The following is a 12,043-nucleotide window of genomic DNA, read 5'->3' on the forward strand; positions in this document are numbered from 1 at the left end:
GACCGACTCGACAAGAAGCCAAAACGTAGCACAGAGACCAGCAAGGCTTTTCAACGCTACACACAACTACACTCTCACAGAAGATCGGTCGAACTCAGGGAAAAAATGAACCAGACAGAAACCCTAGAAAAACCCATCGCCGAGGACCAGACAGCGCAACCGCCATCCTCAAGCAACGCCACCACCCAGATCCCGGCTAAAGGAACACCAGAGAACTCGGATGGATCTGAGACGAAACGACCTAAACCCGCCGTGGAAGAAGAAGACGAAAAGATACGACTGAGGGAGAGAACAACAGATGACGACAAATAAAAGAAATAGAAATAAAAAGGGAGGGACCTCCAGCGGTCGCGAAAAAGGACGCCGCGACGACCGCCGGAGGAAAAACATGACTTTACTGTTACGGTGGCTTTGATGAGAGAAGGAGGAGAATCTAGATCAATGACCATTTCACATGTAAATCCTTTGATCAACGTTAATGAGAATCTAAGGCCAATTCTAGTGGGACAACAAAATACCAAAATTGGTGTAGTTTCTTCTCCGATAAGTCCATATATATATATATATATTAAAATTATAATTTAGATAGATTTTCATTTATTTCTTTTGGTTATATATTAAATTAGTTTGTATAAAGTTTCTTTAAAAATGATATGAAAATATTTATAATTATCAAAAAGTAAAATTAAATATAATATCTAAAATTTAAAATTTATAAATATTTGGTGGAAGCAAATGGTGTTATGATTAAAAATTTATATTTTAAAAACAAAATTGTATAAAAAATTTAAAACTGTATAATCTATTCAAATTATAATTATGTTGTGGATGATCATGTCTAAATAAGCTTCTTGTTGGATTTAGGGATCTCTTGGCTGTAGGAGATGGATTACATCCCTCCACAAGGCCCATCAAATAACAGGCCCTAGCCCGGCAAGTTCGGCTGAGTTTAGTCGGCTTAGCGGCTAAAGACGTCGGCTCGACTCTAGAGTACTTTAAGCTGATCGGCTAAGCTGATCAATTATACTCGGCTTAGAGGGAACAGTACCAAGGCCCGCATACTCGGCCTTTGGCGACAAGGTCCAAAGGACAGTACGATTAGGGCATCATGGACAAGGGGACTATAAGAAGGAAGGAAGAGGCAACGAAGAGAGGACTTTTGGACAACTCACACACTAAGCGGCTAGATTTAGGGTTTCGTAATCATCTCTTTGATCTTGTCGTTTAAACCTCTGATCTTGTCTTCTTACCTTTCATCAGTCTTGTAACCCATTGTCTTGATTCTAACTAAAAAACGTCTTTAGTTACCCCATTTCCTAAGTTCATCATTCTAATCAACCGAATCCTGTACAAACAATTGGCGCCCACCGTGGGACTGACTAAAGCAACGTTCTAGATCTACATGGCTCAAGACGACGCCGCCTTCGGCGCTCCAGGCGAGGAACCGACGCCTACGCCTGCGGCCGCGCCGCCCATCACCTCAGAGTTCATGAGCTCTGTCATGGCTCGACTCGCTCGCCAAGACGAAGTCCAAAAGACAACCAACGACCAACTCGCTGCGCTGGTCGCGGCGCTCACAGCTCCTGAGGGACAAACAAGCCGTCCCCAGCAGATACGCCGCCGCCTCTTCAACACAAACCCTATGGCAACTGGAGTCGACCATATCTCTGACGACTCGGAGCCTAACGAAGCCCATCTCACAGACGCTCTCCCAGCAGGTTCAGATCTTACGACAATACGTGAGCTCGCCGAGCTCAAGCTCAGCCTTCAACAAATGGGAGAGAAGATCCACCAAGTAACCAGCGCAGCTCCGCAAATAGAGAGCGTACTCGCCGCAACCTCGCGTACTCCTTTTACTCGCGCGCTAACTAGCGTCCAACTCGGAAAGATAGAAAAGCTGCGCCTACCCGAGTATAAGCCCGGCGGAGACCCGGTGGAACATATGACCGCTTTTAACATCGCGATGGCGCGAGCTCGACTCCCTGACGACGAAAGGGACGCAGGTTACTGCCAGCTGTTCGTCGAGACTCTTCACGAGCAAGCCCTGACTTGGTTCTCCCAGTTGGAGGAGAACTCAATCGGATGTTTCCGTGACTTATCAGCAGCTTTTCTCAAGACATACATCATGTTCACAAAGCGCAGCGCCACCGCATCCAGCCTATGGAACCTCAATCAGAAGAAGGACCAGAGCCTGCGCGAGTACATGGAAAAATTCAAAGCTGTGGTGTCAAAGATTGAGATCCCAGACGGGATCGCTATCGACGCCTTGCGCAATACCTTATGGGTCCACTCTAAGTTCCGAGAAGACCTGTACCAGAACCCGACTAAGTCGCTCCAAGACGCTATCGCACGCTCTGATAACTTCATCCGGATGGAAGAAGACACCAATGCAATTCTCAGCAAGATGAGCGCGCCCAAGGCTCCAGCGGCTAAAAACGCAAATACGCGACAAGAGCCGCGCCAGCACGCTCCAAACGATAAAAACGGTCGCAAAGACGGATACATGTATGTCGTCAACGAGAATAACGTACCGATCTCTACTCTCGTGGTTCGCGGAGAAGGGTGAAACAAGTGGGCAAGAGAACTCGAATCACCCGATAAACAAGTCGACACTGTTTGCGCCACCCAACCTACGTCGGGAACCGGATCAGCAGCGGGGCCTTCCAGGACTGTTGATCTCACCAAGCATTGCAAATATCACGACGTCAAGGGACACGATACAACGGAATGCAAATCTCTCTACGCACATTATCTCTCATCCCTTGCGAGCGGCGAGTTTAGTTCGATCCCTTGAAAGCTAAACCAAAGAACGGTAAGAGCTGGAGCAATAATAAGGAAAGAAGAGCCCAGCGCAAAGCCACCGGCAAAGGTCGACAAAACGATGCTCCGTGACGAGACGACGAGGAAGAAACCCCGAAGGATAACGGCGAGGGAGAATCCTCAGCCGACGAAGAGCACCCGGCTAATCGCAGACGCATCGAGGTCATACTCTCTCAGCAATCCTTGTCGTCCGATGAAGAGAACGACGATGCTCCTGAACCCGCAGATCTGAGAGATATCCTTAAACGGAAATTCGAATCAGAAAACGAAGGCGCTTCCAAGCACAGAGATCTCCGGACGATGCTGGATGCACGGAAGTCTCGACGCATCTCGGCAAGCGACGCTAACAACAACGAAGGGCCGACTAGTGATCTCCGAGATAAACTCAATGACGGCACATGCGATCTTCGCGTGAAGCTCAATCGTTCAAAACCAACAGACTTACGACGACAGTTGGAGCGAGTAAAAGGTCAGTCTCAATCTTCTCCTCCCGAGACCAGCATATCCAAAGATCTCCGCGCCTTACTGGACTCTAAGCGAGTACAAACGGGACAGTCTTTGAACGTTTCATGGGAGGCTCCCCCCCTAACGGAGACTCAGTCCGTTCCGTGAAAGATTATCGTCGACAAGTCGCGACGTCCCAGAAATGGCCGACTAAACCGACGAGTCATCCCCCGATAACCTTCTCACCAGATGACGCTGAAGGTGTTCACACGCCCAATAATGATCCACTCCTCGTCGTCCTTGGAATTGGAGAGTACGATGTCACCAAGATCCTTATTGACACCGGAAGTTCCGTTGACCTCATCTTCCGAGGAACTCTGCAGAAGATGGGAGTCGACCTCGACGACATAAAAGCGTCCTCCAGAACGCTAACCGGATTCAATGGGTCATCCGAAACTATCTTGGGAACGATTCGCTTCCCGGTTCGCGCATGCGGCGTTACTCGAACGGTCAAATTTGCCGTCGTTAGCACAAAAGCTCCGTATCACGCTATACTCGGTACCCCTTGGTTACATTCGATGCAGGCTGTCCCTTCCACCTACCATCAGTGCGTCAAGTTCCCTGGCGCGGACGGGAAGATAAAAACATTACGCGGGGACCAAAAGGCCGCTAGGGATCTCCTAGTCGCCACAGTCAAACTCCAACGAACGTCACTACCCGTTAACTCAGTGTCCCCTCCAATCTCAAAAGTATACTCTCAGGAAAACGAAGTTCTTGAGTTGCCTATTGATGACGCCGACCAGAGTCGCACCGTGAGAGTTGGCGCATACCTCTCCGACGAAATGCAGCAGTCAGTTCTGGATTTCCTCAGAAAGAACGTATCCACGTTCGCTTGGTCTATGGCAGACATGAAAGGTATCGACCCGACTATAACAACTCACGAACTAAACGTCGACCCAACGTTCAAACCTATCCGACAGAAGAGACGCAAGCTCGGCCCTGATAGGTCTAAGGCCGTAAACGAAGAAGTTGACAGGCTACTCGGCGCAGGTTCGATTGCTGAGGTCCGCTACCCTGAGTGGTTGGCAAACCCGGTAGTCGTCAAAAAGAAAAATGGCAAGTGGCGCGTCTGCGTCGACTTCACCGACCTGAATAAAGCCTGCCCAAAGGATAGCTACCCTCTCCCCAACATCGACCGTTTAGTCGAGTCCACAGCTGGAAACGAGATGCTAACCTTCATGGACGCCTTTTCCGGATACAACCAGATAATGATGCACCCGGATGATCGCGAGAAGACGGCCTTCATCACAGATAAGGGAACCTATTGCTACAAGGTCATGCCATTCGGTCTGAAAAACGCCGGAGCAACCTACCAAAGGCTTGTGAACAAGATGTTCGCAGATAAGCTGGGTATCACCATGGAAGTGTACATCGACGACATGCTGGTTAAGTCGCTCCACGCCACTGATCACCTCCGCCACCTGCAACAATGTTTCGAAACCCTCAACAAGTACGGCATGAAGCTGAACCCGGCAAAGTGCACGTTCGGAGTCTCCTCTGGCGAGTTCCTCGGCTACATTGTCACGCAGCGAGGAATTGAGGCGAACCCGAAACAGATATCCGCGGTCCTGAACCTCCCGAGTCCGAGAAACAGTAGAGAAGTACAACGACTCACAGGGAGGATAGCCGCTCTAAACCGATTCATTTCCAGATCCACCGACAAGAGCTTGCCCTTCTACGATCTCCTGCGAGGAAACAAGAAGTTCATTTGGGACGAGAAGTGCGAGGATGCATTTACTCAACTCAAGCAATACCTGACAACACCTCCTGTACTCGCTAAGCCGGACGTCGGTGATGTTCTGTCTCTCTATGTCGCAGTATCACAAGCTGCAGTCAGCAGCGTCCTGATAAAAGAAGACCGCGGCGAGCAAAAGCCCATTTTCTATACGAGCCGGCGCATGACCGGGCCAGAGACGCGATACCCAACTCTGGAGAAGATGGCCTTGGCAGTTGTCGAAGCAGCGAGGAAGCTTCGACCCTATTTCCAGTCGCATTCGGTAGAGGTGTTGACCGATCAGCCTCTCCGAACGATACTCCAAAATACCAACAGGTCTGGCAGACTCACAAAGTGGGCCATTGAACTCGGCGAGCTCGATATCATCTACAAGAATCGCACCGCAGCAAAGTCACAGGTTCTCGCGGACTTCTTGGTCGAACTGGCCCCGGAGTTGGAGCAAGATCTCGCACTCCCAAGTTTGAACTGGACGCTGCACGTTGATGGATCGTCGACCAACAAAGGAGCAGGCGCCGGAGTCCAATTACAGTCTCCGACCGGAGAGCTAATCAGACAGTCTTTTAGTTTTGGCTTTCCCGCTTCAAAAAACGAGGCAGAATACGAATCTCTGATCGTCGGACTCCACTGAGCAAAAGCTGTAAAAGCTAAACGACTAAGCGCCTATTGCGACTCCCAGTTAGTCGCCAGTCAGTTCAGTGGCGACTACGATGCCCGCAACGATCGAATGGACGCCTATCTCAAAATAGTGCAAAGCCTGACAGCAGAGTTCGATTTCTTCGAACTCATCAAAGTTCCCAGAGGCGAAAACGTCTGCGCCGACGCCCTCGCGGCCCTTGGCAGCAAGCTTCATGACCAAGTTAAACGAACAATCCCGATACATTGTATCGAGAAACCAAGCATCGATATACTGACCGACCAAACCCTCGTTGCCCAGGTCGTCGAGCCCATCGCTTCAGACGACGACGGATTTGGCCCAGATTGGAGAACCGAGTTCATCGACTACCTCTCGAAGGGGGAACTCCCAGCAGAAAAATGGGCAGCTCGCCGGCTAAAAACCCGCAGCGCCCATTACGTCGTTCTTGACGATGAACTACACAGATGGACGGCGAGTAAAGTGCTCCTCAAATGCATCCATGGCGACGAGACAGCAAGGGTTCTGGCAGAGACGCATGAAGGCGCTGGCGGAAACCATTCGGGCGGACGTGCGTTAGCAATCAAAGTAAGGAGCATGGGATTCTTCTGGCCGACAATGAACGCTGATTGCGAGTCATACGCGAGGAGTTGCGACAAGTGCCAACGACACGCACCCAGCATCCATTGTCCAACCGAGATGCTGCGCACAACCACCGCCCCCTACCCGTTCATGCGATGGGCGATGGATATCATAGGACCGCTTCCTTGTTCTCGCCAAAGACGCTTCATCCTTGTCCTCACCGACTACTTCACTAAGTGGATCGAAGCTGAAGCATACGCTCAAGTCACAGACAAAGAAGTCCGCGGTTTCGTCTGGAAAAACATTATTTGCCGCCATGGTCTACCTTATGAAATTGTTACCGACAACGGATCGCAGTTCATGTCAGGTAATTTCAAGGAGTTCTGTGGCAAGTGGAACATTCGACTAAGCCCCTCCACCACCCGTTACCCGCAAGGTAATGGCCAGGCGGAATCCTCCAACAAACTCATCATCGATGGCATTAAGAAGCGTCTGGACCTGAAAAAGGGTCATTGGGCCGACGAACTCGACGGAGTCCTATGGAGCCACCGCACAACCCCGCGCGGATCGACTAAATCGACACCTTTCTCCCTCGCCTACGGTGTCGAAGCAATGGCTCCTGCTGAAGTTAACGTTTCAAGCCTCCGACGTTCCAAGATGCCTCAATACGTCGAGCTCAACAAGGAGATGCTACTCGATGCCCTCGATGAGATAGAAGAACGACGAGACCAAGCTCTGCTGCGCATCCAGAATTACCAACACCAGATCGAAAGCTACTATAACAAAAGGGTTCGAGCCCGACCTCTGGAACTCGGCGACCTCGTCATGCGCAAAGTGTTCGAAAACACTAAGGAGCTAAACGCCGGTAAACTCGGCGCCAGGTGGGAGGGACCATACAAAATCATCAAAGTTGTTAAACCTGGCGTATACCGACTCGAAATATCGCGCGGAGAAAAAGTCCCACGATCATGGAACTCAATGCACCTACGACGTTTCTACTCGTAGAAGTATTTCCACCAAAAAAAAAAAAAAAAACGAGTAGATGCACCCCCGTGGTCACTTCTACTCGACCGAGTAAATGCGCCACTCACAGCCACTTTTACTCGGGAAAAACGAACTACGAATGGCTTGATCCTCAACCGAGGTACGTAGGCAGCCTTAACAGGTCCAGCTGTAACAAAACCAAAGTCAAAACCTTACCTAGGTCTCAATCGAATAAATAATGACTTTCATATCGAATGGCTCCCGTGCCTCCAGCAGAGGACACGCGGACACTCACGCTCCTTTGCTTACAGCTATGTCCTGATCAGACACTTGGCTCCAGTACCTTAATAGTCGCGATTCACCTATGCCTAAGCATTGAACCGACTAAACAGAGTGAATCTTTGCCTTTTCTCGACTAAAATGTAACGGCTTAGCTACCCGGTTACTTAATTGTCACTGAGGAAACGGACAGAAGAACCTTCCACTCTTATACTCAACTCTTTGTTATCAAAATTGGATAACTTGCTCGGGTAAAACTCCAAATCGAAACATGATGACAGCCGAGTAAAACCAATTACCGGTTCATCACTTGTCTATTTGCAAAAGATTAAGGATAAAAATCTGATATTTTCCAAACACAACAGATAACCGAAATCGCTTAAAAGAGTTGCAAATAAATAATGAGAAACACAAAGGAAAAAGAGTCTTAAAATACAACAACAAGGTCTAAAAAGACCACCGATGAAAGCATCCTAATATTACATGCAACAAGATCAAACGACAGTGTCTTGGTCGTCCCTGCTCGGGTCAAGCGGTTCGACCACTTCTTCTTCAACGGCTTGAGCGTCAAGGCCTTCGACCTGAGCAGGAGGGTCTGAAACTGACGGGATCGGGACCGTCTCTTCGATAAGTGCCGGCGACGACCTGTTCTCCTCCTCACCCACCTCGTCCTCTTCTCGCTCCTCAGACCAAGAAACCAGGACCGGATCTTCGGTGGCTACATCCCCCGTGTCTTCTTGAATCGCGTCCCCGGCCTCCTCGGGATCGTTTCCGTCGGGACGCTCCTCGATGGCAGTTCCTTCGGGAACGACAATATGCTCCGACAGAGCGGAAGTAATGTCTACCATCGGCTCATCGACTGGATCTTCGGTCGCCTCGCGGGAAGTGATCAACTGGGAAGCCGATTCGTGGCCAATCAAACCAACATTCGACCCGTACGGGTCGAGTACCCCCATGAGCTCTTCACTTACAAATCGAGAAGGGAGGTTGAGAGGAGAGAGAGCAAAGTCATCCTCGGAGAATGGCTCGAGGCGGAGTTTGGCGACTTCAGCCTCATGCACCTACTCCTGCTCCGAAAAGATGTCGATCATACTCTGCGGGATCTCGGTCCCGCTATCTCTTATCATCTCAAGGCACTTTTTCGTCCCTGAAGCCTGCCCGTATAGATTCTTGGCCTTCACTAGCGCGTTAAGGCGATCCAGATAGCCCTTCATCTTACCTACACAGCGAGTAGACTTGTCCGCCATAGCCGTTTGAACCTTGATCCTCTCGCGGGTGACCTCCTGAACTCTAGAGTCCCTCAGACGTTGCCTCTCTTTGACCAGCGTTCCAACGACAGCGTCCCTCTCTTCCTCGAGCTCGGCCTTCTCTTTCTCGAGGGAAGCGACCAACCGCTCTAAGCGAGTTTTCTCGCGTAAAGCGTCCTTCTTCGCGAGACGGTCAGACCTCAGCTTGTCTTCCAACTCCTCAAATTTGACTCGGAGGACCTCTTTCTCTTTGGCCGCTTTGTCGCCGGCCTTTTTGTTTTCAGCACGTAACCTCTCGATCACGCCCAACCTGGTTCATGCGAGCTTCTCCGAGGCGCCCAGCTGAACCATCGTCTGCTTCAAGGTGCTGTCGTACTTCTCAACGAGATAATTCATGCTCCCGTCACTCTGCATAAAGCAATAAAGACTTAGGAAATTTTTAAGAAAGAAAAAGGGAAATAAGGGAAATAAGGGAAAGCAAGTTTACCCGTTTGCTCGCCATAGCCGCGTCAATGTACTCCTTTTTGAAGTACAAGTCGTCGATCGGCGGCAACTCTTTGGTCCCACCACGGATCTGACGGGTCAGTTCAGCACACTGAAGTGGATTCAGAACCAACGGAGTCGCCTCGTCGTAAAGGAACTCTACGCGATCCGGAAAGCGAGTTCCTCCTCCCGCCTTCCGCGGAAGCGAACCTCAGCTTTCCACACCCGTCTTCCTCACAGAAGAAGAAGGGGCTCCCCTACTCAACGGAGATTCATCCCGTGAGCCATCTCCGGTTTCGGTAGCCGGTCCCCCGCAACTAGAAGGGATTCCGGGAGGAGAAGTCCCATCGTCTTCCGCGGTCGTTTTCTTCAATCTCTTCTTGGGATGTTCCTCAGGTGATCCCCGAGTAGAATCGGTTGGATCGTTTCTTTCCGCATCATCGTTCCCCGCGGCAGTTGAGGTCTCCAAAACCTCAACAGAAGCCTCCTCACGAGACCTTTTCTTGCTCTCCTTTTTCTTCTTCCTCTTCTTAGCCGCGACTTCAGAGACATCAGCAGAGGATGGTGCCTCCTCCAAAGGGACACTCTTTTTCTTGGCCTTATTGGCCTTCTTCTTTGGGGAACTCTGAGCTGGCGGTTCAGAGCTCACGCCTCCATCTGCGGGAACAGGCCTAACCTCTGAGGCACCGGCAGAAGACGACTTCGTTGAGAGCATTTGAAGCTTCCCTTTCAACAGGGCACTAAAGTCGGGAACTCCCTCCATCTTTCTAGCTTGGTTAAGGAGCTTTTGTTGTTCCCGAGTAAATAGGGAGAGACGTGACTTGCGGGGACCGAGTACACAAGGAAGTCTCGATTCCCAATCAACTGTAAAAGCAAAAGAAATCAGACACGAAGACTACGAAAAAGATTCAAGAGCATCTCCCTAAGGTGAACAGCAACTTTACCTCTAGCGATCCTAGCTTGCTGCCGACGTATCCACTCTCGACTAAGATCCGGCCACCTGAGATGACTATGCGTCGCGATCAGTTGGGCAGTTTCGAAGAATTTCTCGGGATAGGCAATCGTATTGGGATGACGAACTGCAAAAGAAATAGGGAGCATCAGAACCATCGACCGGAATACGAGTAAAAAGACAAATCTCTACCAAGTTGCTGATTCCATAAAACGCGATAGTCGTCCCCCGGCGGCTCCTCGAAGGCATGCTCGTCGGACTTAATGAAGAAGTATGCGCGTTGCCAATCCTGCGTCTTGTTGGGATGACCCGTCAAAACGTTGTAACTCGCTCGCATCTTTATTGAAAAGATCCCGTTTGGCTCCGCCTTCGTGAAAGTCAGCTCCTCGAACACCCTCACGCTCATCGAAACATCCATCTCCGCGGCCATAACCATCAACATGACGGCTATGCGCAGCGACTCGTTCAGCAGCTGAGAAATGGCAATGTCCCGACGAAACGCGTAAGACGTGATCAATCTGGGGATTGGGAACCAGAGCTTCGTCTGATCCTTGAAGTAGGATTCGTACACGCATTGGTAACCAACTGGTGGCGACCACGGCTGCTGATCGGTTGACGGAATAAGGAAGGTGACTCCAGCGCCACCATTCTCCCTTAGCAAATTCTTCACGGTCTCGTTGGAAGAACAGGAACTGAAAACGTTTCCCCACGATTGAACTCGTGGGTCGCGTAACGCTTCGGGAGGCAGCGAAGGTAATTCTTCGAAAATCCCACCGGGGTGGTATATCACAGGGCGGTAGTCTACTTCGTCGAACGGAACACTTCTCGGTGCGGGAAGACGGTCTGACTGGTCGATATGAGCCCTCCGATGAGCCCGTCTCCTGGGTCTTACGACAAGGCTAGGCGCTTCGGAACCACTCGCCTCTCTATCCTCGTCCTCAACGTTTCCTTCGATTTCTTCGCGAAACTGCCTATGGGCGTCAGCGACCAAAAGATGCTGGGAAAGGCTCATGTTCTCCGTATCCCGCAGAGCGTCACGATGGATTATGTCAAAATCCTCCAACGGACCCCCGTCCGCATCCCTAGCCGGGCTCGGCGAGGTAGCTATATCTTTTCCTTTTTCCTCACGCGATAACCGATTCCCTGAAGCCATATCCTTTCTACTCGGGGGGACGACTAAACCAGCTAGATCGCTAGCGGAAAACCCTATGCTACAGAAGGCTTATCTAGAGAGAGAAAATAAAAGTAGAGAGAAGGGAGAGAAAGTGGAATACCTGAGTCTGCAGAGAAGAATGACGAAAGCAAAGGAGAGACGCCTATTTATAGCAAAAACGAAGGCACACTCTCCGAAGTGTAATCATTAGGTCTACAAAGGCCTAAATGGGCTTCAAAGGCCGCCTAAATGCCCAAAATCTTACTCGCGACGGTTCAGTTTCTCGCTCAAACCGATTCCAATCGAGAAATTCAACCAGAACCAATACCCGGTTTCGATCTAAACCGGTTTGAGAGCTGAACCGGCTTGCCGAAGTTAACCGGTTTGTGTCGATCCCCGAACTCTTAGTTCGAGAAGTTCGCCTCCCGAGTAAAACACGACACATCGTGGGAGTCGCAGCTTGGAGCGACTAGACATACTGCGCGACTAAAACCACATACTGGCAAAGCGAGAGCTATCACTGGCACTAGGACCTGTTATATGAATGAACCTGACCCACAAATTAACTGAGACCGACAAGCCGCTCACAAGTGAACTGGGGGGAGACTTATTATAGGAGATGGATTACATCCCTCCACAAGGCCCATCAAATAACAGGCCCTAGCCCGGCAAG

At 50.3% G+C, this 12,043-nt stretch overlaps 1 protein-coding gene across 1 annotated transcript; it reads right to left on the reverse strand.

Moving 5' to 3' along the window:
• Positions 1-8,596: 8,596 nt before the first annotated feature.
• On the reverse strand, positions 8,597-11,370 carry LOC106363875 (meiosis-specific protein ASY2-like). The gene is made up of 6 exons (XM_048753376.1): positions 10,410-11,370; positions 10,210-10,344; positions 9,504-10,129; positions 9,270-9,356; positions 9,131-9,190; positions 8,597-9,052 (listed from the first exon to the last, which is right to left on the reverse strand). The coding sequence occupies exons 1-6, from the start codon at positions 11,368-11,370 to the stop codon at positions 8,597-8,599; spliced, it is 2,325 nt and encodes a 774-aa protein (XP_048609333.1).
• Between the last annotated feature and the right edge of the window lie 673 nt (positions 11,371-12,043).

Source organism: Brassica napus, chromosome A2 (genome assembly GCF_020379485.1).
Source record: "Brassica napus cultivar Da-Ae chromosome A2, Da-Ae, whole genome shotgun sequence".
Classification (NCBI taxonomy): domain Eukaryota; kingdom Viridiplantae; phylum Streptophyta; class Magnoliopsida; order Brassicales; family Brassicaceae; genus Brassica; species Brassica napus.